The sequence below is a fragment of the Herpailurus yagouaroundi genome, unplaced genomic scaffold (genome assembly GCF_014898765.1).
Source record: "Herpailurus yagouaroundi ecotype Mexico unplaced genomic scaffold, PumYag 159, whole genome shotgun sequence".
Taxonomy (NCBI): Eukaryota; Metazoa; Chordata; class Mammalia; order Carnivora; family Felidae; genus Herpailurus; species Herpailurus yagouaroundi.
This window is the reverse complement of record NW_024412400.1, coordinates 61,497,299-61,524,668: the sequence shown is the minus strand read 5'-3', so window position 1 is coordinate 61,524,668 and position 27,370 is coordinate 61,497,299. Positions and strand designations below refer to the sequence as shown.

Below are 27,370 nucleotides of genomic sequence, written 5' to 3'. Positions count from 1 at the left end.
CAGAATCCAAAACAGGCTCCAGGCTCCGAGCTGTGGGCACAGAGCCCACGTGGGGCTCGAACTCACAGACCGTGAGTGAGATCATGACCTGAGCCGAAGTCGGATGTTGAACCGACTGAGCCACCCAGGCGCCCCTCCAAGCTGACTTTAGAGAGAGAGAACCTAGCAGGTTCTGTGCTAACTTTATCTTACTTTCCCACGTGAAAGGTGTTTTATGTTTTTTAAGGTATGCTTTGAAATTGCAGCTGGAATCTTTATTAAACCCAATAGCATAAGTTTAAAAAAAAAAAAAAGAAGAAAGAACCTCTTGATGACTTTTTAAAAACCCTTGAAAAATTCGTTTATTACTACCTTTATTTTCTTTTTTTTTTTAATTTTTTTTTCCAACGTTTATTTATTTTTGGGACAGAGAGAGACAGAGCATGAACGGGGGAGGGGCAGAGAGAGAGGGAGACACAGAATCGGAAACAGGCTCCAGGCTCTGAGCCATCAGCCCAGAGCCCGATGCGGGGCTCGAACTCATAGACCATGAGATCGTGACCTGAGCTGAAGTCGGACGCTTAACCGACTGAGCCACCCAGGCGCCCCGATACTACCTTTAAATGTAAATGACTTCTTTGAAATTGTGCCACCGAATTTGTCACTGAATTGTTAACATTTGTGTCTCTTGCAGGCAGCAAGGTCATTATGACACTGTGGATCATGATATTGTTCAGGGAGCAGAGGACCAGGGCGTCCAAGAAGAGGAAGGAGGTGGTGAGACTTCTCAGATTGTCAATACGTTAATGAAATTAGTTGGTCACATGGAACATCGACTCAGAGTTGCGTGCACATCTGAGTACATACAAGCGAGACTTGTGTACCACATGCCTTTTGTCACTGCTGTTGTTATGTCGCTGGTAATCCTTCCAAACAGTGCACGTTGGTGGCCACACCTGCCCAAGATCATCTGTTTCCTTCCTAATATTTCTTCCTACGGTTTAAGCTTTTTGTGTACTGAATTGTTCTTTATGACACATTATCATAGGACTGTTATACTCTGGGAAATGGCTACCTTTTCTCCTTACCTTGGAAACCTTTGGATCATTGCCTTGAAAGTTTTTCAGATTAAGGCACTAGTAGCTTTCACTTGTGGCAGGCGTCTCGTATGCAATTTATCAAATATCCCTTCCTGTATAATAGAACTACAAGGTAACAGTTTCTCTGGCAACTCTAACACTCAGATATGTATCCTCTTTAAAAGAGGCTAAAAGAAGGTGATTACCCAAACTCCCTCTATAGCCTGTTCTGATATTTTATAGCCCTCATAGTCAAGAAATTGTTTTCCTTATGTCCCCCTGTGCAGCACTTTCAGCTTTTTTTGTTCCATTATCAGTAAGACTAGAGAACAGTTTGTTCTCTTATTTATTTAATGAATCCCTTGGTGCACTTGAAACCTGATGGTAAGTTACCTTGCATCTCTATTTTTTATAAGCTAAATACTCTCCATATACTTAACCTTTCCTCTTATATCTTACTTAAAAAGTTGTTTGTTCTTCTCTTTGTATGCTCTTACCTAAATTTCCTTTATGGAATTTTATTTTTCTGAAAGCAGCAAATATCTATGTGAGTTGAACTGTGAGATGTATCCTTGTGGTGGCATCCCTCATCACTGCCGTGTGATGAGGTGTTCTTGTTTCCATTTCCTGAGACGTTACCAGTTCTTCTTTTGGTACCTTGCTATTTCCTTTGATATTACCAAAAATTAGCTGACAATTTTATCAGTGTCCAGTTGACTGGGCATGCTTTTGTTGAGAAAGTTTTATTATTGTTTTCCATATAGCAAGGGGGAGAATGAAGCTCTTATAAACATTTGCTTTAGAAGATTAGCATGTGTCACTCACCCATGCTATCTCCTTAGACACATGGTCTAGGAAAAGGACCTAGTTTTATTCAGAAGAGCTGAGGTGTATGCCTTCTGTTGAATTAACCTCTTTCTCTTTGGAGGAGAGATTGGGTGAAATAGTCTGTAGGAAAGCCCACTGGTGGCTTTTCTTTGAGTGAAAGGGTAGAGTCCTGTCTGGTTCATCTGCACTGATATTAGTTCCTTTGATCTGCTAGCCTATGAGAGAGATAACCAGCACCAAGATGAGGCAGAAGATGACCCAGAGAATGGACATGAGCCTCAAGATCAGGGTCCCCACGAAGCTGATCCAGACTCCGAGGCAGATGTAAGTGTCCTCTCTTTCGGTCATGACACTTGGAAACTCACAACGCGGAAAGGAAACTTGAAGGTTTACCTGACACCATGCCTTTGGCTCTAGATATGTCTGTTATTTCATCAGTGCAGAAGGAAGGTGACTTGCGTAATTATATAAGCAATGTTGTTAACTGTAAACTGAGGGTGTGTTGGGGGAGACTGGCTCAGAAGCTGCTCTAGAAAAACATAGGAGTTTCCCTCTGACAACTTCTAGATCAGGAAAAGCAATGGTGAGAACCAGTGAAATATGCAGTAATTCTGAAAAATGAAAAAAAAAAGTGTGGGAGTTAGAGAAGCAGAGAAAAGAAATGAGCCATTCTGGAGCATGTTGAATAGTCTGCTAGGGTGTCATGTAGGTCGTGTGACTGTCATCTCCCAGCAGTAAGCAACCATTTTAATCAGTACATGAAGTAAGGACGTGGGGCTTGAGAAATGGGGAAAAAAAAAATGCTCAGGTACCATAATGCTGTAGAAAATTTAGAATATGAATCAGTAGAGACCTGATAACCAAGAATGTCCTTTGTGTTTACCAAGAAAGGACCTAGACTCCCAGTTCACCTGTGTAGCCGGGGGGCCTGAGGCGAGCAAGCGTCAAGTGAGTGCGTTCTCGCGCTTGTGTGTAGATGAACTTTACAACTTACTTTAGCCCTCCTGTCATCTTTTGCTAGTAAAACCACCGCTATGTTTATCTAGTCTATGCTGCCGTATGGGTCTTGTTTATATTGAAAGGAAGATCCATATATCTTTCCTTGATACTCATTGAGAAAGTCTCCCTCATGGTAGCTGCTTAAAGCCCCCTGGATGGAAACAGCTTTAAAATTTTTTTTAATTTCTTTTTACTTTTTTTACTTTTTTTTTTTTTTTTTTTATGTGTGGAAATGGCTTTTGTACTTAACTTGAGCAGAGCTATAACAAAGCACTTTTGCCTGTGGCTCCTGGGTTAGCACTTGTGCAAGTGTGCTCAGGAAAGGGTGGGAGCTCTGGAGAGTAGGGGGAGTAGAGCTGGTGACTGTGGAGGGACAAGGGAGTGTCTTATGAGAGCAGCAAGAAAGTGGATGTGCCTGAGCGGATGCAGGGCCGGTGAGAGGGTGCCTGTCCCAGTCTCCGCCCTCTGGGAGGTGCTGCGTGCTTTGAGGGTGACCATCTAACCCTCGCTCTCCAGTCAGCACTCCACTTGCTCTGGAGGACACTGCTCTCTTCCTCCCATTCCTTCTTTTAATTAGAAATCGTTACCAGCTTGTCTCTCTTTGTCTCATCTAATTTTTTTTAATTAAAGAAATTTTTTCCAGTTTTATTGAGGTATGTTTGATCATCTGTTTGTTTTTTTCAAATTTTTTTTTAATGTTTATTTATTTTTGAGACAGAGAGAGACAGAGCATGAACGGGGGAGGGTCAGAGAGAGAGAGGGAGACACAGAATCTGAAACAGGCTCCAGGCTCTGAGCTGTCAGCACAGAGCCCCACGCGGGGCTTGAACTCACGAACCGCGAGATCACGACCTCAGCCGAAGTCGGACGCTGAACCGACTGAGCCACCCAGGCGCCCCCATCATCTGTTTATTTGAAGGTAACAACTGTGCCTGTTACACTTCACCTATTACTTGCGTCGTGTTGGACCCTGTGTGTACATTTCTGTGGGCATTTGCAAAAGCCCTTTGGTACTTTGTTTTTGAAGAGAATGTGTTATATTTTTCCTGTGTTTCCACACGTATTATTGATAATGCCCAGAAAAATATCTATATATAGAGATTGTGGAGTAATTGGCGTCTGGAGTAAAGGTGATGACTTGTCACTCTGTATTCCCAAGAAAAGTGTCATCTGCTCTTAAATGAAGCGTGTAGCCAGGGATGTGCAAGTAATAAGTCAACTGAGACCGGTGAGCTCTTGACTATGTTCCAGGCTCCAAAGTGAATTGAAGTGGAATCTTGTTGCCTGGAGAACACTGATACAGATCAAATCTTGCTCTGAGGCCTCAACTCTGGGAGGCATTTGCTGCTTCAGCTAAGTGTCCTGTTGGTGACCCTGGAGTCATCGGGAAGCTCCTGCAAGCATTATCATCCCTGCCCAGCTCAGGCTTTAAAATCTGAATCTTTATGAGGACATGTATTATTGTGAAAGGTGCTTTGGGAGTTTAAGTGGAAAATGGAGATAATTCTCAAGTCGATCATGTGAAGGGCATTTGTTGAACACCATAACTGAGAGCTGCTGGAGGGAGGGCTGGGGGAGAGATTTTTCAAGATCTGTTGCCAAAGACTGGGTTCGCTCAGTTCTTTTTCTCTTGTCCTTTGCCAGTGCAACATTTCTCTTTCGTGGTAGTGATCGTTCTGTAGAAATTGGTTCTATGCTAGATACCGACTGTTTACTTTTGGATTAGCCCCTTCAAGCACACCCTTTCTTGAGTCCTTTCTGAGACTTCTCGCTCTTCAATGGCTGCTCACCCCCTTAACGTGTAAAAAAATTGCTCGCAGAGGAAAGCTTGTCTGTATGAAAATCAGCATACTCAGGAAAGATGTTCCTCCTTGCCTATCTAAATCCCCCATTTTAGTGATTTCTTTTACATGTTCTGTTCGCGTTGATGAACTATTTTTCTGGTCTGTTTAGTTCCACTCCCATTTCTTGTGCTAGAGTTTGGAGGACTGTCTTGGAATCGCTTGCCGAAAACAAGTGCTGTCTGTACTTCACTCTGATCCATCAGCCGCTGACAAATAAAGCAGGAGTTTTGTCTTTTGACAGTGGGATGTGTACTCGTGAGTCTTGGCAAGGATAGAGTCGAGCAGTCTGGTGAAGGACGATTTCATTTTCTGCCAGTGTGTGGCCTTTCCAATGAAATTAAATTTGATCCTGGATTTTGAGGTAGTGGTTGCTTTTTATTAAAATTTTGCAGAGGGCGGCTGTAGAGGATATAAACCCAGCAGATGACCCCAATAATCAAGGTGAAGATGAATTTGAGGAAGCCGAGCAAGTGAGAGAAGAAAATTTGCCAGATGAAAATGAGGAGCCAAAACAAAGTAATCCAAAGCAAGAGAATGCAGAAATGGAAGAACATTTGGTGGTAAGCAGACGCTACTTCAGAGGGTGGTTTTAACCTGGGCATCTTAATAACTGTCTGATTAATGCAGAAGGTTAGTTCTAAGGCACACTGACAGAAGGTTTGCCTCTTTGGTTGGTTTGTAGGCCACCATGTGAAATGATATGGCCACACTCAGAGAGAGCGAGAGCGACAGAAACACACATCCTAGGTTTTGTGTTGGGAAGGATTATTCATCATTTCCTGGCCACCGATGCACTGAAAGTACATGTGTTATGGCTGCAAGCTTGCTCTTTGTCCCAGAGAACTGTAAAATGCATCTCCCGCCTTCAGTAACCCAAGCTACCCCTTTTGTTTCAACAGATGGCAGGAAACCCAGACCAGCAGGAAGATAATGTTGATGAGCAGTACCAGGAAGAGGGAGAAGAAGAGGTAGGGAGGTGGGATGCAGGAAACTGGTCAAACTGCTTGGTGCGTCACACTAACCTTAAGGGGCAGCGTGGGCTTTGACGTGCCTTCCATAGACACGTTCAGAAAGACATAGTCGGGATGAGAAAGGTGGTTCAAGAGGAAATGGACTGTGGAAAAAGGTGACATGTGGTTAGAAAGTAATAAAAAACAGGGTAGTAGAATCCTTCTTTCTGGGTCTCAACTAGAAATTTTGAACTAAAAGAAGTCATCCAGCCCTCCCAGAATGGTGGACTTAGGGCTATGTGGTATTTGTAAGAATATTTTCTCTCGTTTCTTCCCCTCATAAGAGAGGAAAGAACAAAGAACAAAGCTTTGCATGTCAGGTCTGGGGGTCGGGATGAACCCTGTAACTTGCTCTGCAGACGTTGCCACAGTGCTGCCTCACGGGTGCCTCAAGTGTCCACTGGAAAACACTTAACACCCTCCAAAAACATTTTTAGGGTCTCTACTTTTTGCCTTTTCTCTCCTAAGAACTTAGTGTGATAATGAGATTTAATGATAAAGAAAAGGAAAAATACATGAGGAGGTCAGTTGAATAAAATGCATTTAGGTGGAATTTCGTAAATTTCATTTTAGTCTCCTTGTTATTGTAAACTTCTAACAGATTATCGCTAACTAGCTTTGAGGAGCAGCCCTGTCCTGGTGGCACATCATGTAAGTGCTGGGTGAGTGCCATTGCTCGTAGCTGGTTAGTCTCCGCTCCCCACCGAACGGACCACTGAAGCCCCGAGCCTGGGGAAATGATACGAAGGAGGCCAAGGCCCTGTGTTTGGTCTCTCTCTGGCCCAGAAAATGGTCCGCTAAATCAAAGCTCTGGTGCAGAGGTGTTCCTCAGCCAGGCTTCTTGCCCATGTGGGCTTTAGCCCTAACGGGAACTGTGTGAATGGATGGACAGATGGCAGCCTGAACCGACGCCCCCACCACTGGGGATCCTGCTCAGAATACGCGAGCTACCCCTTTTGCCAATGCAGTTCCCTCGACGAGCCCTGCTTTCTCATTGTTGTTGCATTTGTTGTCCACTTCTCAGAGCTCATGTGAAAGGGTAGAAGACCGGGAAAACAGAAAGGGATGTTGCTCTTTGCAGCCACTGGCCACGTACATCTCTAGTCACATGTACATTCACTGGCTTGATCTTTTTATCCTTTCTCTTTTCTCATCCTGCCGTTCATCCTGGTCGAGATCCTGAGCTCTGTTATCACAAGAGAACATTAGAAGAACTAGCAGCCTTGAATATTAAGATATTTGGCAAGAAAAAGATACTCATCTGGACTTCTCTTGTAACAGGATGTCTGAACGAATATTACTCTGTCTCATTATGTCAGATGCCAGGAATCTTTGAGGGATTAAAGGAGAAGAGATTCACCTTGGCTTCTTTTTAAAAATGCAGAAGGGTAAACATAAAATTTTAATCAGTATTTACTGATTATTTTTCACCTTTATATTATGTCAGTCAAGGTGGAGAGAGCAGTCCTGTGATGCAAGATGGATCAAGGATAGGAAAAAGAGAAAGAGACAGGAGGGGAAGAGAGCGGTGGCGGGCAGAGGTGAGGGCTGCAGGCGGGCTGAACTGACCAGAGCCCTGTTCTGTCCCTGCAGCGGGCCCCCAGTCCTGCTTCTCTTTCTCTGGTTCCCTGCTCTGAAGTCCTGTCTGGTGCCTCTGCCCCACGTTCTGACCCTGTCTTGTGTAGGTTGCACAGCCTCCCATGTGGGACTGCTCTCAGCGTGCCTTTCTCTCTCTCCGGGTGACTTCCGTCTCTGCCCCCCGGCGTCCCTTGCACAGGCTGTGTTGCATTCCTTGGGCAGTTCCTGAAATGGTTAGTTATGGGATCTTTCCATCTTCCACTGTTCCAGTCCTTCCCTTGAGGAGGGAGAAGACTGGTCCCCAAATACAGTTTAAGGACTAGTAATAGAAACGAAGTTCTCAGCAGACTGCAGCAAGATGAGAAAAAGAGGTCTACAATATGTGAGAACGCATAACGTGTTGTTTATAGGCGCTGTGTGTGAGACATCTGTGGAATGGTCTGGAAACCATGCAGGGCCCTGTAATGTGCATTGTTCTTATCTGCACCGAGCCCCAGGGTTGTCCAGCTGTCCCCACTGACCACAGGGATGTATGGCTCATTGCTGCCATCGGTTCCCCTCCCTTCTATCCCAGGTCACCTGACTTCTGTCAGAGCTGTCCCTGCTCAGAGCTACAGCCCATCAGACTTGTGACTTGAGGGGCATCTGGGTGACTCAGTTGGTTAAGCGTCCAACTCTTAATTTTGGCTTTGGTCATGATCTCATGGTTCATGAGACCGAGCCTGGCGTCAGGCTCTGTGCTGACAGAGCAGAGCTTGCTTGAGATTCTCTCCCTCTCTTTCTCTCACCTCCCCTGCCAAATAAATAAATTAAAAAAAAAAAAAAAAAGAGAAAAAAAAAAAAAAGACTTGTGACTTGAGCTCAGAGAGTAGGACCCAAAATAAGTGTGCTTTTTGGAAATTTGCACCATCCTTGCCTTCTTTTATCTTAGTGTAATAGCATTACCCTTCTAAGGCATAAAAGTGATGGTTATGAACAAGCGTTCATGGCTTATTGTTTGGGACATTCATGTGGGGATCCCACCCTTGTGTTGCTTACTGTCCAGATTTTTTTTATCTACTTATGAGCAAACGAGACAAATTATGGCTTTGCCAAAAAGTGCTATGTGTGCCTAAAAATTATTTAAATGTTCAGAAAAACCCCAGAAGTTAAATGACTGGAAAATCTGAGTGCTCATTTTCTCCAGTGTAACTGAAAACAGATTGATCTGAACACTCGTGGGAGAGCGCGCACAGGGATATTTGGTCAGCTTTAGTGGCACCGCCAGCCTGTGAGTCACCTTGTGCAGGCGGCACAGCCTTCCCTGCTAAACATCACCCAGCAAACGGTGGTGTCCGTCAGTGTGGCTGATGTTGCTGAAGCCTCTCCTGTGTCACATGCCATCCACCTCTTTGCATCCTAGCCTATTGGACTGCGTAAGGCTCGGCCTTCCGGCTCCTGTCTCATCCCATGACGTCTTTGATGTGTGAAGCCAAAGCCCATTTTAGACCCAGTAGATCTGTCTTATTTTGGCTATTAAACTTTGCTACCTCACATAGGGACTGTTTCTAAAAGTGGCTAAAACGTTAGATTTCAGTGAGGAAAAATGAGTAAAGAGGAGCAGCGTTGGGAAGTTTTTGACAAAATGTTCGCGTCAGCTTCAACAGGTTACTGAAGAGGGTTGAACGTGGGAGATGTGATTGGTGTGTCTCCATTATAAAGGAGAAACATCAGTCTAAACATGTGTGAAAATTAGAAACTTCCGCATCATTTGTTCCTTTTCAGTAATGCCTTTTAAGATGAGTTTGAATTGCTTTTGTTCCCAATACAAAGAATATACTACCAGAATAATAGTGTATACATATATATATTTGAAAATTATAAAATTTTTATTTGTGGGTTCCCTAAATTAATTTACCTCAGATTTGACAACTGATAGATAACCCGAATTTTCCACAATAGGTCTCCAGAGAAGAAAGACCTCATGCAAGCGTGTTTCTCTCTCTGGCCAGAGACATTCTTAACCCAGCACTCCCCGTCATTGAAACTAGTGGCTCTGAGTCTTTGCTGTGGCTAAGACTCACCTTGGAGAGTGTGTGAAAAGTACAAATTCCTGGATTGGACTTCACCCTTGGAGGTTTTGATCTTACCTGTGCTGGAGCCTAGTAATCAGAGTTCCAGGAACACGCTGTTTGGAGAAGCATGCCTAGGACAGGTGGCCACAGGCGGACTTGGGGAAGTCTGAACCTCCTGAACCTTCTGTGTAAAGTGACATGTATCTGTGTGTCTTTGCATACATTTGCATTTCTTCTCAAAGTTGTAAAAGGGTTCGTGACTCCCCCCGACACACAAACACACAGAAAAATTTTAAATCACTGATTTTCATCAAGCCCTTTTATTTTACAGAAGAGAAATTTGAGCTTCAGAGAGGTCAGCTAAGTTTTTGAAGGTCACACAGCTTGTTATTGTTGGACCCGTGATTAGACCCCAGCCAGGTCTGATTTTAGAGGCTACTGTAATTAAGGCTGTAGCAAGTACGGTAACTAAACAGTGAATAGGGACGAGTTCTTCTTTATAGAAGTTAGTGAATGCAGAGGGAATGGTGGAATTAGAGAGTCGCCATTTTTGTAACCTCTAAACGGGTGACTTAAGAGCAAGTCATCAATGGGTGGTCTTGCTACATGAGTGGAGGTCAGGGAGTTGTATCACGGAGGGGTCAGGCTTCTGAGCTCCTTGACCAACTTGAGCCTCATTAAACGTACCAGGGACACGTTTTATATGCCTCCTGATACGGTGAAGATCTAAAATATGCAGTATTACCTTCGAAAAACTCTTGCTTTGTAAATCGAATCCATTTAAGTCTTAAACTTCCTTTTATAAGAAATGTGGGGGCCAAAGGAAATAAGTGATACCTTAAAGAAGCAAACAAATGCAGCATGTGGGTCATTCTACAGGAAAATGAGTTAATAGCATTAAGGAAAAAAGAGGGGAGCAGAACGGATGTTAGGTGTGGCCTTTGTTTGGATTATTAGACCAAACCTACTGTAAATAGACGTTTTTGAAGATAATCAGGAAAATGTTAAGCATGAAGTAGACATTAGATGATACTGTGGGATTACTTATCAGATGTGATAATGGCTCTGTGATGTAAGAAAAATCCACTGTTTTTAGAGATAACATACTGAGATGGATAGGGGCGAAATTACGGTGATGTAAAATGTGATAAAATTATGATGAATAATGATGTCTAGAAATTTTAAGAACCCTTCATCAACAAAAATAAAGAACAGCGATAGGTGATGCAAGGGCAGCAACGTTGAGATAACTTTTGGACCTTGGTGCTGGCGGTAAGGAGTTCTTTGAATTATGTTTTATTTGTGTGTGCTTGCGAATTTTCATAGTAAAAACAAGTGACCTTATTTTTATGCAGCCAGCACTTTGGAGCCAGTTTTAATGAAGGTTTTAATCCAGGTCTGTCTGACTCCGCAGCCTATGTTAGGGTTTGGCAAACTACAGGCCTCAGTCTGTTTCGTAAGTCAAGTCTTACTGGAACACGTCCATTCCTTTTTGTTCGCGTACTGTGCGAGGCTGCTTCAGCACCACAGGGGTGGAGTTGAGGAGCCGCTCCAGAGACTTTACGGCTGAGAAAGCCTGAATATGTACTGTATCTGGCCCTTTACAAAAAAAAAAAAGTTTGTCGACCTTGATTTATATGTTCTTTCCACCATGTTGCAGTTTCAAGGCAGTTCCTTCTCAATCCCAGCTAAACCAAATTTAGTGTTCACTAGTATGTTTTCCTTGATAATGCTCTAAAAGACGTGTCTTTGTTTCCTGAAATTGATCGGGACACTTTGGCAGTTTAATGATGTTTCAGTGAGTGAGACCGTAGTATATGTAGTGTCAAATAAGTGGTTCGGTGTTTTCATCCCAGCACCCTGGGGAACGTCGTCACGAGACTCTGTGACTAAGGGCAGAGGAGATGTCATGGACCACTGATAGAGCTTGCAGGTGAAACTAGGGTGTTTTCTCTTTAGCTTGCGCCACCGGAACGTGTGAATACAAAAACCCTGCTCTATGCCTCTGTGTCCAGAATGTACTTCTTTCGTGCCATCGTACTTTAGGGCCTGTGAGTCTGGCCGATGTTGGGCTGATTAGAAGAGATTCACGAAAGCTGGGCTCTGTCTCGGGCATCTTTGAAGGGTCATGTTTGTAGGCTCTTAAGCCAGGTTCCCTTCAAAGCTTGTGGGGTGGGTTGTGACTCATCCCTGTCATACCTCAGATGGACACTTAAGAGGCAGCCCTTAATTTGTTCCTCTTTAATTGTAACGCCTGCATACTTGCCCTCCTTTGCGCATTTGTGGGATTTTTAACTCCCCCGGCCCCCAGAACCTGGTAATTCTGTGCGTGATTCCGGAGGACTTAACTCTTATACCACTGTCCTAGGACAAGGCAGGTTTGCTTTTCGTCCCAGTACATGATACTTAACTGATGGTCAGCAATTTTTTGATACTCAGCTGACTTAAATCTTTTGGCATACGTAAGGTTGTCAAAATACTTAAGTTAGAAAATGTTTTACCTTGCATTTTTTGTGCAGTGTAACCATTAAATGGAGATTATTTAGCAAAGATGTTTGGATACTTTCTTTGATTTGCATTTTGAAAAAAATAATTGGGATGAATGACACATACTAGGAATAGTGCACATGACAGAAAACTACTTAAAACAGACATGTGATGTTAGACCATCGAAGAGATGTAGGGATTTGAGGCAGTTTAGTAACTATTTCATGAAGAAATGGAAATGATTGTGTTCTGAGCTCTAGATATTTTAGCCAGAGAACTTTTTCTTAATTAAGAATTGTACATACACATTTTCTCTGTTTTCTACTACATTGTATACAGGTAATGGTGTCTCTTCTCTGTGCCTTTACAGAGCAGGCATTTGCTGCTTTGATTCTCTTATTCATTGACTCATTCATTCACCAGTATTTATTAAGCAATTGCTGTGTGCCAGGTATACATCTTGGTATTGAAGACAGTTGAGTAAGACATGGTGTCTGTCTTTGTAGAGGTTACATTCCGTCAGAGCCTTCAGACTTCTGCAGTTCTCCCATTTGGAAAAGGGGAACTTTTAATTTCATAAGCTGAATTTCTTCAAGTGTTAATCTTGGAAGTTTAATGCTTATTCAGAGAAACTGGAAATTCACACACAAAAGTCCTAGGCTCTGAATCAATCGCGTTGATTTCTTTGTAGGACGTGTGTTGTACATCTCTTCATAGCTAATAGACAAGTCAAGTCTTCTTGGCTTCTGTCCTTTTTCAAATTCATCTTTAGCTTGATTTTGTTTCTACTACTTTAAATGAACTTTTTGGAAATCAAACTATTGAAAGTATAAAAAGTGTCACCTAGTGTCTCTGGTTTCTCTCAGGTTCAGGAAGATTTGACTGAAGAGAAAAAGAGGGAATTAGAGCATAACGCTGAAGAGACCTATGGTGAAAACGATGAAAACGTGAGTGTGGGACATATATTTCGGCCCCGTGCATGTGCGCGTACGTAGGAGATGTGAATGGCTGCTTGTGTAGATACCACTGTGTACGTCTGAAAGTCTGTGATGGTATGAGGATTAGGGAAGACCGCACTGTGGCCTGTTGGACCATTTTTATTCAGTCTTTTCTCTCAAAGTGAATAACTTCATGCCTTTTTTTTCTTTAAAGAGGGAATTATTTATATCACTAACTCTATGCCCTCTTACTTTTCCCTTTCTTTTTTACCTTTAAGGCCGATGAAAAAAACAATGATGGTGAAGAGCAAGAAGTTCGAGACGACAACCACCCCAAAGGCCGAGAGGAACCCTATGAGGAGGAGGAAGAAGAGGAAGAGGACGGGGCTGCTGTTGCAGAGAAATCCCGGCGAAGAGCTGAAATGTAATGGTGCCCGACCTCACCGACAGTGCTCAGCCAACGGATTCTTTTCAGGCTGCTCAGACATAAATCTGCCTACTGAACTCTAGGATATTTAATTACAAAAATTAAGAATTTAGACTTTTTTTTAACTTTTGTATTAGAAATGCTCATACATTTATATGAATATATTTTGATAACCTAGGTTAGAGCTTCTTTTATATTCAAGCTAAACATGGGCAAGAAGAGAAAGAATAAAGCAAACCTTGGCCTTTGAATCTCATTTTTCATAGATTAGGTGATGTTGGAAAGGGCACCGATTTTGTATATTTCAGCTTGTTACTTTTCTGTCTTCTAGTTTCCAGCTGTTCTGTTGTTTGCCTTTAATAAAATACAGGATTTCAAATAGGCAATACTGCAGAAGGCTGCAGATCCTTTAAGGAGAATGGCCAGTTTATTAACTGCTGCCTTTCTGAGGTTCTTGTGAGGTATAGTTCTGATGGAATTTTTACCCATCTGTCTGTCTCTGCAAGAAGATCCATGTACAGAGTGACATACGATTGGAAAGGCATTTTGGCTATAAAGACATTGTTTTTCAGAATTTTTGTATCTGTTAGAAAAATGTTTGGCTTTACTTAAAATCACAGCTCTTCTTGAAAGGAATTAGGTTTTTAAATGAGATGGTACTAAAACCCACACGACAGTATTCTGGACTTTGACACTCCAGTATTCAAACAAGGTAGGGCACATCAGTGCATTAACCTTCCTGAAGGACTGACACCTTGTTTACTAACTAGTGTGTGTGGCTGGTGTTTTCTATGTGAGCACCCATTCAGTTCTTTTTTTCTGAAGTCACCTAGTGATATCCTTGTTTCAATATCCAGTTCTCTACAGTACTATATATTTCCCCTGTAAGCTCTGTTTCTCAGTATGTAATCACTTTGATAACAGGAATGAACATGAAGGCATTCCAAATTATACAGTTGAATTAGGGCTATTCTTCGAAAAGTATTCAGTGAAATACACATGGTAATATGATAGACCCTCATGATTTTTCCATTTGCTGGGATTGGGCTATGAATTACAAAAGTCCTTAAAATAAAAATTTAAAAATCAAAAATATATTTCGGGGTAGAGACATATTTGTCTCTCTATATAAAGATTTTTTAAATATATAGAATTAGGTTATATAACCCATATGTGTGTGGTTTTATAATAATACTCTCAAATTAATAAAGGCAAATTTCAATTTCTACCATTGTTGTATGAATGCGATGTTATTTTTTAATAACCGCACTCATGTATGGTTCTGATTATCCCAGCGGAGTGATTGTGTGTGTATGCATAGGAATGTTTTGTTCAAATGTATTTTGGATTTTCAATAATCATAGATCAAATTTTACCTTTATGTATAAAAACCCTTTATGTAATGTAAAATGTATAATATTGTACATAATATTCAGAATACAATTATTTTGGTAAATTAGTTTGTATTTTTAATGTCCCAGTTGCAGTATTTAATTATTTGAACCATATTGAAACTTGGTAATAGTCAATAAAGCTATGAAAAGCAAGTGGTAAATCTTTTAAAAGTCTGTGATTTCTTATTAGTTTCTGATCTTATTCTTCAGCTCCTTTTTGTAAAAGGAAAAATTTTAGGAGGTTGCCAGTATATATTAATGAATTCTAAAATGCCTTTCCAACCTTTACCTACTTTCTTTATCTCTTTCTCTAATTGGATTGGTACTTAATTTTTTTCTCCCCTTTCCTAAAGAAAGAGCTAAGAATTGTTATTTTATTTGAGCTAGTTTTGGTGAAGAAAAAATAAATAGGTACAGAAACCTAAGATGTTGTCATGTGAGCACACGCAAAACAAAAAACCTGTTAAATCTTCCCTCCGCCCCCCACCCCAGAAGCAACCATCACAAACCATTCTCCTCCATTTGGCACCAAGTTGTAGTCATTCTAACTAGTGGTTGGAAGAGAACTAATCAGCCAGAATTGATCTACATTAATGAGATGAACAGAAATACAGGGTCACTTGTATTTATCTCGCCAATTATTCTGTGACTTTTGGCACAACCAAAAAATCAAAGGATTTGGTCTCAGTGACATAATCAGAAGGGTGGGGGAAGGCACCTTTATTAGGGACAAGTACAGTGGAACACAAAAAAGCTACATAAGTACAAGTGTAATGACTACATACTTGTAAGAATGATCTTAAAAGATCCTGGAATAAGAGTATAATGTGAACCACAGGTAGGTCACAGTGACTCACTTTCATAAAGGAAAATTATTGACATGTACTGAATGCCTTCATAATACAGGAAGTATGTGAATAGGTTCCACGTTATCCCCACAGTGATCCTTTAAGTTTCATGGAATCCCCTTCTCACAACTGAAGAACTTTGTCCTCCTGGAGCATTTGACACTGTTTAACTGAGTTCTCAGTTATAAACCTTCCTGAAGGACTTCCTCATAACCTTCCTGAAGGACTGACCCCTTGTTTACTAACTAGTGTGTGTGTGTGGCTGGTGTTTTCTGTGTGAGCACCCATTCAGTTCTTTTTTTCTGAAGCCACCTAGTGATATCCTTGTTTCAATATCTAGTTCTCTACAGTTACTATATATTTCCCCTGTAAGCTCTGTTTCTCAGTATGTAATCACTTTGATAACAGTGAGTTCTCAGTTCTCTTATTACATTGTGGTACATCCATACTAGGGCATGTAAAAAATTTAAAACAAGTCATTTTCTGTTCTTGAATCCTCTTTTGTCTTCTGTTGTACTATCTCTTCCTAGGTTTTTTTTTTTTTCTTCTTCTTACCATCCTGGCTACTTTTTCTCAATCTTTGCGGGATTCTCTTCTCATCCTGCCTTTAAATATTAGTGTTCTTCAGCTTTTGTCCTGGAGGTCTTTCCTCTATAGCCCTCTCTCTGTCCACGCCTTAGACACGTGTCTCCTGATCCATTTCTTCAGCCTCACTTTCTATGACCTGTTCTACCTCAAATTTATAATTTTCAAAGCTAAATTTGTCTTTTTCTCTCCCCTCCTAACACCTACTTTTAGTTTCAATATCTCCACTAAGCTTCTCAAAACAGAAATAAAGTTTGTCCTTGATTCTGTCTTCACTCCCTCCAGAGGCTACCAAAATATCTTTAAATTTGCCCATTTTTTTCCCCATTCCTACTATCCTGGTTCAGGCCACTGTTCCCTTTTACCTGGACTATTAACAACAGTCCTTTAACTTCTCTCATTTGCTCTCCCCCACCAATCCCTAAAATCTGTGACAGTGTGATCTTTCAAAAGATAACATTAACACTCCCCCACTATAAAATTATTCAACAAATTGCTATTCCACACAGAGAAAATTCCAAACTCTTAAGTATAACCTACATCATCATAATCTGGCCCCATCTTCCCTCTCCAACTTTGTAATTTACATTCTAATACTGAATCATAATAAATGTGGCTCCTCTTTGTCAAGCACATCCCTCTCCTAATGTCTTCGTAACCCCTCGACCAATGCCAAAGCTACTGTGTCCTTAATTCAGGATAGCTGGTGTCCATTTTCTCAGTTGTACGGAGAAAATAGTCTGCAGAAGTAGAGAACAAACATAACCCACAAAAGTAAGCAAACAGCTTCTGCACAGGCGGAAGTGAAGAGAGTTGTGGCAACTTTGCAGTCCTTATATCTTGCCATTCCTGATGCCAGCCAAGTCTACCCAGGGGTTGATTAATGAGCAAATAAATCTTACTTTTTTCATTTGAGCTAGTTGAAAATGGATTTCTGTCACTTGTCATCTGAATATTCTTGACTAATACTTAATATTCAGTTCCTTTAAATCATCATGCTCTCTTGCATCATGGTACATTTACTACCTACTCTCCCCAGAACCACTGTCCAATCCCTCTTTACTCTCTTCTCCTTTGCCTGGCTCATTGATTTAGGTATCCCCTTAGATACCAATTCCCCTGGGAAGGGTCTACCTCCCACTCACCCCCTACCCTGCTAGATCGTATACCTTTCCATGTCCTTCTATAACATCCTGCATTCCATATCCGATATCCACAGCCTATGGAAACAGACATGGGAATAAGCTTGACTATACTCTTCTTGGCATAAATGTTCTATGAGGGTGGAGACCTTATTTTTCTTGTTTATTGTCACAACCCAAACACTGATACTTCCAGTAAATATTTACTAGATGAATATCTTCTAGTCCTCATCTGAGAATATTGACTACTTCAAGATCATACAATGAATAGGTGGCAGAACTAGGAATCCTTCCCAGATGAATCTGATTCCAATGTTAATTGCAAATACAGCCAGAGTTGGATGGATTACTATCCAGTGCCACATTCTGGGTTTCACATATTAAGAAGGCGTGTTTTAAATTTTGCAAAAACAATTCTGGTGGGAGTCAAAAATTTTTTAAATGACCAGCCATAGGGTCTTGAGGAGGAACCAAGCCATAGGGTCTTGAGGAGGAACCAAGAGATGAGAATTATTTGACCAGGGAAAGACATAAGGTCAAAGGAAGATGTAATGTTTTATGTCTATCTTCTTAGAAGCATCAACTGTAGCATAAGGAATAAAGAATTTCTTAAGAAATGGGTTGGTGGAGTTATGACATCTAGAGAGGTTTTTAAGTCAGAATACACTAATCAGTTATGATTTATAAGAGCCCTACCTAAGCCAAAGAAAAATGCAGTATTATCTTAGAATGTCCCTGGGTCTTGTGACTGACTGCTGGGGGAGGGCCAGTCGGTGTGGTGCAGTGGACCATGTGTTTGTCCACTGGTTGTCCTTTTGTCTGCACACCATTTCTCTTCTGCCCTTCATCTGTAGAAAGGCCTAGTCCTGTAACCACAGAATTGGGCCCCAAACCAACCATTGTGCTCCATCTTCTGGGATTTCTGTATGAGGCCAGATCAGAGAACTGTTCTCTGGCTGCTCTGAAGTGTACATCTGGAGCTTCCAGGGGTCGTACTCCCTGTGATGTGGAGAATACCCAGTTGTAGCAGAGAGAAATGAAGCCAATACAGAAAGAGGGACAGAACTGGGAATATAAGAGAGGAAGAAGAAAAGTGAAGAAGGAAGAGAGATAGATACAGAATGATAAAGAGAATGGTGTTCAAATTCCCAGGTTCTGACTTCCTTTGATTTCCCTCCCACCCCCCCCCCCCTTTTTTTTTTTTACTTCAGCAGGTTTGAGGTTCTTTTCAATCACAACCTAAAGAATACTGACTTAAGCATTATGTTTTTTTTTTTTATGGGGAAGAACAAGATTAGGATGAGAGGAGATACTTGGCCTTCACTTTTAGTCACATTGCCCTAAGGTGGCAAGTTTTAATAAATAATGACCCGCTTTTTGCCAATCTCTTGATCATCCTGTTTTCTCTTGGGTCTGTCTTTAAGGCCCAGAGAATCTGTGTTGAAAGCTTTGGGATTATTTTAATGAAGTTAAGAATACTCATATATCCTCTTTCTTTAGTCTATACCAAAGATCGGCAAGAGGGCCAGATAGTAAATCTTTTAGTCCTTGTGGGCCATAGAGCCTCTTTCGAAACTATTCACCTCTGCCATTGTGCTACAAAAGTAGCCAGAGACAATACATAAAGGAATGACTATAGCTGTGTTCCAATAAAACTTTATTTACATAAACAGAAAGCACGCCAGAATTGGCCTGCAAATTGTAGACACCTGTTATATATGATCTAAAGGCCTGCTGTAAAAACAATGATTTCAACCGAAAATAGAGCATGTTGAGATCTTCGGGTATCACAAGGCTTTCTATTTCTTTCCTATAATCCCTTCTATTTGAAGTTGGCAAGCACTCAACATTATCTCAGCTGCTTCATTTGTGCACTATTTTCAGTGATTGGAAATGAAATACTTTTGTCCTTGACTATCTTGGCTGACCTTGTTCTTACCATTCCCTATATGCTACTAATGGAGCTTGAAATTAAATGTCATTTCTGTTTGTCTGTTAACACATACACAGAATTCCCTATAAGGTACATGCCTTTTTTTTTTTTTTTCAACGTTTATTTATTTTTGGGACAGAGAGAGACAGAGCATGAACGGGGGAGGGGCAGAGAGAGAGGGAGACACAGAATCAGAAACAGGCTCCAGGCTCTGAGCCATCAGCCCAGAGCCTGACGTGGGGCTCGAACTCACGGACCGCGAGATCGTGACCTGGCTGAAGTCGGACGCTTAACCGACTGCGCCACCCAGGCGCCTCGGTACATGCCTTTTTAAGAACTGAGCCATTGGAAAACATGGGTTTGAGCAAGAGGAGATGACTTCTTTTGGTCTGGTGTGTTCTTTCTGCTTCGAAGACCTAAGGAATTAAAACCAATTACCATTAATACATTAATGGCAATCAAATTTGTGATCTCAACTCCAAGAGTTTTGGGGGGTTCTGCAGGTGTTCTGATTCCTGTTAAGTTTGTGCATCCTAGTGGAATTAGACTTTTTTTCCACAAAGTCAATTCAAGCACATTTTATATTCCCATAGCCCTGGCCAATTACCTCCTGTGGTGGTTTTAAAATTTATCCACAAAATCTTTAATCCATTTAAGAGGTGGAATCTAGTTCCCCTTCCCTTGAGCATGGGCTAGACATAGTCACCGGCTTCTAACAAATAAAACTGAAGTGAAATGATAGTGTGCGACACAGAGATTAAGTCACAAAGACAATGCAGCACCCTCCATATTCTCTCTTGGAAGCCAGCTACCATGTCATGAGGATGTCGGAACAGCTTAATGTTGAGACCTACATCTGTATGGCAAGAAATTGAGGCCTCTAGGCAGCCAGCAGCCAATAAGTAACTGAGGCCTCCTGCCCCCAGCTACTGGAGGGAGTTTGGAACAGACCCTCCAGCCCCCTTCTGGCCATCAGACTACAAGTTGATTGTAACCTCATTAGAAACCCTGAACCAGAACCACCCAGACAAGTCACTCCCCGATCCCTGGCCCCACAAACTTGAGATAATAAATGTTTACTTACTTTTAGATTTTGTTGCACAGCGGTAGATAACTAATGCATCTTCCAAGAAGTGTTTATGACTCAAAGTAGGGAGGCCAATGGTAAAGATGATGCGCAGCTGCATGGTGAGACTGGGCATCTAGCCAGCTGCTTTGCTGGAAGCCAAGTCTAGATGCATTGGTGACAGAAGAGAAAGATCTACTTAATGAGTAAAATAAATTTAACTCAATTAATTTGTTCAAATTATTAGGCTCTTTTTGGCAGATATTAGTAGCCTCTAACATAGTATTACTCAACTTGGATTCATACCTGAAGAATTTCTTTTTTTTTTTCTTTTTTTTAATTTATTGTCAAGTTAGCTAATATACAGCATAGTCTTGGCTTCAGGGTTAGATTCCCGTGATTCATCACTTAGGTAAACACCTAGTACTCTCATCCCAACAAGTGCCCTTCTCAATGCCCATCACCCATTTTTACTACCTCCCAACCCCCACTTCCATCAACCCTTAGTTTGTTCTCTGCATTTAAGAGTCCCTTATAGTTTACCTCCCTCTCTATTTGTATCTTATTTTTCCTTCCCTTTCCCTATGGTCATTTGTTAAGTTTCTCAAATTCCACATATGAGTGAAATAATATAATATCTGTCTTTCTCTGACTTATTTTTCTTAGCATAATACCCTCCAGTTCCATCCATGTTTTTGCAAATGGCAAGATTTCATTCTTTTTCATTGCCAAGTAGTATTCCATTATGTATATATATATACCACATCTTCTATATCCATTCATCAGTTGATGGACATTTGGGCTATTTCCATACTTTGGCTATTGTTGAAAGCCCTGCTATAAACATTGGGAAGAATTTCTAAAGTAGTGATACCTGGGCTCCATTTCCAGAGATTCTGAAATACCTGCACCAGGTTGGAGTCTGGGCACCAGGATTTTAAAATTCCCTGGTGTTTAAATTTCCAGGTGTTTCTAAAGTATAGCTAAGATTAAGATTAAGCTAAAAGTAGGAAAGAGTAATGCTCCTTCCCCAACATCTCCCTACCAGATGATAAATTACAATACAACCAGTCTCAGAGCAAATCTGCAAAGCAAATATTTATGGGCAAGCAGAAAGAGATATTAAGCTTTCCCTAAGTCTCCATAAAGACACAGATCCCTATCCTTTAAGGCATTCTAGACAGGCATAGGGCATGAAAGATTTGCTCAGGACAGATCCTATAATTTCAGAGGCACAGAATTCAGCTAAGTTTCCAACCAGATCCTGTACCTGACAGTTTTCCCTTAAGAGTCCCATGTCTTCCTGCATGTCTTTGGGCGGCAGGAGGGTCAGTACCTGTACAAGACTTCCCCCAGCTCACCCACCTGTTCTGAATAGCATTCATTCACTTCTAGAATGAAAAAAAAAATGTGTTTAATACCCACAGTACTATCTAACATAACAGTGTTGATTTGAGTGAAGAGAGTAAAAGATCGTGTGACAGCAGCCTCTGGAGTGTAGGCCCTAATGAGATCACCTATTTCTCAGCCCTGGATGCATATTAGAGCCACCAAAGAAACTTAAAAAAAAAGAGTCCCGCCCTGACCTCAGTCTAATGAAACCAGAAACTCTGAGGGCAGAGCCTGGGCATTGGTCTTTTCAAAAACTTCTTAACAAGCCCGGATTATCAGGGGATAGGGTGGCCGGGAGATACAACCCTAAAGGGGTAGTCTGGGTGGTGAAACTCTTCTATATTCTGACTGTGAGAGTGTTATGCAAATCTGCACAGGTATGAATATTGTGCAAAAGAAAAAGTCAATCTTACTGTTTAATTTTAAAAATAAGGGGCGCCTGGGTGGCTCAGTCAGTTAAGCGTCCAACTTTGGCTCAGGTCATGATCTCGCAGTTTGTGAGTTCAAGCCCCGCGTCGGGCTCTGTGCTGACAGCTCAGAGCCTGGAGCCTACTTCGGATTCTGTGTCTCCTTCTCTCTCTGCCCCTCCCCCACTTGTGCTCTGTCTCTCTCTGTCTCTCAAAAATGAATAAATGCAAAAAAAAATTTTTTTTGACATCCATATTGTAACTATTAAATTCTTTTTAAAAGCCTCAGATGGGGGTGCTTGGGTGGCTCAGTTGGTTGGTTAAGCATCCAACTCTTGATTTCAGCTCAGGTCATGATCTCATGGTTATGATATCGATATCTGTGCTAGGCATGGAGCCTGCTTAGGGTTCTCTCTCTCCCTTTCCCTCTGCCCTTCCCCCAGTTGTGCTCTCTCTCTCTCTCTCTCTCTCAAATAAATAAATAAATAAATACCTAAGATGATTCTAATGTACAGCCAGCCTTGGAAGTCACTGGATTAGACTCCTTCAAGGGATGGTCTACCAACTTTGGGACATGTATTCATTGTTAGGCCACCACCAGTGTGAACTTCCTACATTAACCAGCCTCCCTTACCCCCCGTATGCACATATCCACTTATATGAGCACACCACATTGTCTATGCTGAAGTATTTTAAAGTAAATTAAAAATACTATAATAGTGAGATATAGCTGTCTTTCCCAGATTCACACTGGGGAATTTCAGAACATTGCAGTAGGGAAACTGCATGAGTCAATAGTTCTATTAATCTCTGCTCTTGGAGAAAAAATTCATAATGCAATTGCTTTGTCTCAAAACCCTGTGTCTCAAACCCATAAACTGTGGTTTTTATGGAATAACAAAGAATCCCAAAAGGAGAGTAGTTTGGCAGTTTAATTAGTTTCATTTCTGAGTAGGATCATAGGAAGAAATAAATACATTTTATATCACAAAACAGTGTGCATGGATATGTGTGTTATACCAATGAAATAAAAGTTTCAAGAAACAGCTCATGCCTTTTCTATCTTATGCTATTTCATGGCAGTGTTAGTCACGACTCAGTGTCTTGCTGGCATGATGCATTAACGGTGAGAAAATCACAGCTAAAATACTCTGGGAGAATATAACCATGTGTCTGCGCTTCTGCCTGCCATGTGGGAGGGAAGCAGATGGGAATGTGACCCCTGGCTGCACCACTCTCTGGCTTTCTGAAGTCAGGCAGGTTTCTTGACCTTCGTGCACCTCCACTTGCCCACTTGTAAAATGGGAAGAATTGCAGCCTTCAGGTTGAGGTTGGGACCACTAATCCTCATCTGCGCACCCGATTGCTAAGTTTCTCCTCCCTTCCTTTACATTTAAGACTCAATGAGAAAGAGACTGGGCATGGAAGCCCTGACCTATTTCTTAGCTTGGAGGCCAGAAGACTAAACCTAAATTTATGGTCGTTGTTTTATATTGAAAATCGATTTTTTTTGTCTTGCGTTTTAAATTCTTTTTTATTATTTTTACTTTAATTCCACTATAGTTAACATAGTGCTATATTGGCTTCAGGTGTACAATATGGTGATTCCACCAGTCCCTACATTACTCAGTGCTCGTCATGATAAGTGTCCTCTCTAGTCCCCATCACCTGTTGCACCCATCTCCCACCTCCCTCCCTCTGGTAGAGGGAACAAACCATCCGCGTGTTCTCTATAATTAAGAGTCTCTTTTTTGGTTTCGTTCTTTTTTTCTTCATTCATTTATTTAGTTTACTTCTACACATAAGTGAAAACAGGGGCTCCTGGGTGGCTCAGTTGGTTAAGCATCTGACTTCAGCTCAGGTCATGGTCTCACTCTTCACGAGTTCAAGCCCCGCATTGGGCTCTGTACTCATAGCTCGAGCCTGCTTCAGATCCTCTGTCTCCCTTTCTCTTTGCCCTTCTCTCTCTCTCTCTCTCTCTCTCTCTCTCTCAAAAATAAAAAGAGAACATTAAAAAAATTAGAAGTGTTGAGATATAATGATTTGTTTAAAAAAAAAAAGTGAAGTCCTGTGGTATTTGTCTTTATCTGACCGTGTTGTTGTTTTTCTTTAATCATGATATGTGGTAACTAGGACTTATCAGAGCTTTCAATGTATAAAATATTCAAAAATCTTAAAAACAGTATACATTCTTTAATCTCCAATGATTCAGGACACTCTGGCTGGAAGCAGAAAACTAAGTTAAGTTAACCAGATGTTCTGGCCAGAGAGGACTGAGTAGTTAATACGAACTGATCTGCCCCGTCCACATCCTTACTTTAAAGTAACCAGGAAATGGGGCACCTGGGTGGCTTAGTCAGTTAAGCATCTGACTTCAGCTCAGGTCATGATCATGCCATTCATGAGTTCAAGCCCCACATCAGGCTCTCTGCTGTCAGCACAGAGCCCATTTCGGATTCTCTGTCTCCAGCCAGCCCCCCTTTCCATCTCCCCCTCATTCTCTCTCTCTCTCTCTCTCTCTCTCTCTCTCTCTCTCAAAGTAAATAAACTAAAATAACCAGGAATGAGGTGCTTGGGTATCTCAGTTGGTTAAACATCCCACTCTTGGTCTCGGCTCAGGTCATTATCTCAAGGTTCATGGGTTTGAGCCCCTCCTCGTGCTCCTTGCACGTGCTGCAAGACATGCTGTCTCCCCCTTTCTCTGCCTCTCCCCCATTTGTGTTCTCTCTCTCTCTCTCAAAAATAAATAAACATTTAAAACAAATAATTAAAATAGATAAAAATAAAATAACCAGGAACGTCTCACTTTTATGGATTTGCCTTATGGAAAACTAGTAGTATATGAGGGAAAATGAGATGATTATCCTAGCTAAGGCAAAAGTTGTGCAGAGTCTCAGTAGAAGGGAATGGCCAAACAGCCTGGTTGAATTCCTCACCATTAACTCGCCTCCAAGGCACCCCAGGGCATTTGAGGACCTAGGAAACTAAGCAAAGTATATTCAAATATTCACTACGGCACTTCCTAAAACTTTAGAGATTGGAAACATGCACCATATGTACAGACATAGAAATCGTGCAAAACGCAAGTACCAGGAAGTAAATCAAAGGCAAAGAAGCTCCTTGGTTCAGCCTCTGGTTTCTGCTATTTGGGGCAGGGAAGGGGTGTTGTGTCATAGAAGCCAGCCCTGCTATTTGTTCACAATGTGGACAGCTGTTCTAATTTATGAGCGTGTGCTGTTTAGCCCAGGGTCTATTCAAGCCAAGACCAGAAACTTTTCTAAGACATGGAGGAAAAACATAATGACCTTGCAAACTTCATGGTACAGTTAGGGTAGTTCAGTATATTTAAAAAATCTCCAACCTGGCTTTTAGATTGCAAAAGCTATTGAAAAGCCTGCTGATCCTGAGAGAAAATCAGGTGTTGGTTGGCAACCTTGGGAGTTCCCCCAGAGAAATTTGAAACTGGCCCCCTTATGGGGAGGGCTGGGAGAGATGGAAGAAAGGGGCAGGCCATGTTGGCAGGTGGCAGGTTTGATAAGCATGGGAACTTACACAGGAGGCTTGTCTTAGGCGCTGCCGGGAGGAGAAAGCCTCCACACCTAACCGCCAAGTTTAAAAGGTGTACGTAGAAGCCTTAACTGGGCTCAGTGACTCACACGATCCAGGTGTGCTCAACAACACATCACTATCTCCATGCGGCGTTCTTGCAAACGGTTCCGGCTGTGGGAACCGTGGGCGGAAGGACCATTCCGAGGGCAGGAGCAGGGTGAGGAGCCTCTGACTGCCTGGGTCCAGCTGGAGGGTCAACTGTGGTCACAGCCTCTCGATGACTGCCTCCAACAGCAGGTGAAATATGGTATTTGAAGTGCAACAAAATGACAAAGGTGGCTAAAGAGAACAATACGTGTTAATAAGAATGAAGCTGGATGGCGAGGAAAATCAGCCATGACATACACTTGGAAAGGGAAGAAACGTCAGTGTGGAACCTGAAAATGATAGATTTATTCTGCTTGGAGGCGCGCAGGAGGGAACTGCAAAGTGAAACCTTGGCTTCTCACTTTGAAAATGCATTTGAATTCAATGTGTACCTACACAGTAAAGTTGTGACTTTTGCCTACTACCATCCGGTTCCACCACAGGACAGCCTCGGGCAGGGGCATCTCTAGGTGAACGTCCTGGGAACAAACCTCTTCCTGACCTCCCTGAGTCTTACCTGTACAACATCTCACAGGGGTACTGTAACTTCAGTGCGCCACACCAGGTACTCTTCCTTCTTGTTGTGGCTTTCTCCTTTTTGCGCTAACCAGCTTACTAATACTTGAAATGCCTTAACACCAGGACTTGAAGACTTAGGAGTTCTCAAAGAGAAATGAATGGTTTGGCAGAGGATTCTGGAGGAAGAAGCTTATCCACCTGCACAGAATCTCAGGTAACTAAAATGTGCATCACTGAATCCTGGGGGTTTGGGTTTTTGGGATGCTGCTGGATGATGAATCAGATGCTCAGAGGATGTTGGCGGCCTTGAGACTGGGGGAAGAGAGCACCGTTCGCCAAGAGCCTGCCCACCTTGTTTGTCTTCAGCTGTGAGTAAAGTAATGAAAATATTTTGTGTTACAGTTCAAAGATTATGACCCTTTGCAAACTCTAGGAGTAGTTACTTCCATCCTGGTGGATTGCTAACTCTGACTTCTTAAATGGTTTAGTGATTCTATTCTGTACCTCTGCTTTGGAATGAGTTTTAAGAGCCCCTGGGAGCCTCTTCTGTCTTCGGTCTTCATAGCGTCTTGGCCTCCATTATCTCAGAGCTATAGAAGGGCACACAGGTACGGTCAAGGCTAATGGGGTGGAGACCATGATTCCAATTTTTTTTCTCTGCTTTTCCCTCTTTCGGCTCCACATCTATAAATACTCTTGGTTTTTGAGGGCTGACAGCTGAATTAATAAATACTGTGCCTATGCATATAGCACTACGGAGACATATGTGGGCTTTAATCCTTTTGGCATTTCCCTGTGGTCTGTTCTCAGCTCTTGAATCCATGTGTGCTCCCTGTAAAAGGGGGAACACACCATCCACCATATATTCTTTCACTAGCAGTGTGATAAAGCCAAGGTTTTGTGAGTCAAGATTCACTGCAAAGGACCAGCTGGCCCCTGGCCAACATCCCATGGTTTTCTGGCCTACTTTTTTTTGGTTTTGTTTTAATTTTATATCCTAAGAGTAACAAACAAGACAGTTGACACTACGCCGGGAACTGGCTTCTAGAAGGAGTCTTAATGTTATACCTTTTCTTTTTAGATAGCTTAGGAAAGCAATGGCTAGATATCAGTATGGATTTTTATATACTGTGTATGTTCTATAGAGTGTCTTCATTTAATATAA

At 41.8% G+C, this 27,370-nt stretch overlaps 1 protein-coding gene and 1 long non-coding RNA gene across 5 annotated transcripts in view; one reads left to right on the top strand and one right to left on the bottom strand.

The window, feature by feature from the left end:
- GOLIM4 (golgi integral membrane protein 4) overlaps window positions 1-14,783 on the top strand; it is an 80,921-nt gene extending 66,138 nt beyond the window's left edge. For 2 of the 4 annotated variants that reach the window (XM_040480687.1, XM_040480684.1), the window contains 6 exons: window positions 674-753; window positions 2,101-2,210; window positions 5,122-5,289; window positions 5,629-5,697; window positions 12,725-12,805; window positions 13,075-14,783. In XM_040480687.1, the coding sequence (XP_040336621.1) occupies window positions 674-753; window positions 2,101-2,210; window positions 5,122-5,289; window positions 5,629-5,697; window positions 12,725-12,805; window positions 13,075-13,224 (658 nt within the window). In that variant the 3' untranslated portion in view covers window positions 13,225-14,783. Of the gene's footprint in view, window positions 1-673; window positions 757-2,100; window positions 2,211-5,121; window positions 5,290-5,628; window positions 5,698-12,724; window positions 12,806-13,074 lie in introns of all 4 variants that reach the window. The other 2 variants (XM_040480685.1, XM_040480683.1) reach the window with 1 other exon arrangement.
- LOC121033958 (uncharacterized) lies at window positions 197-709 on the bottom strand. The gene is made up of 2 exons (XR_005792219.1): window positions 597-709; window positions 197-351 (listed from the first exon to the last, which is right to left on the bottom strand). It is a non-coding gene; the product is annotated as an uncharacterized LOC121033958 (long non-coding RNA).
- Window positions 14,784-27,370: the final 12,587 nt, after the last annotated feature.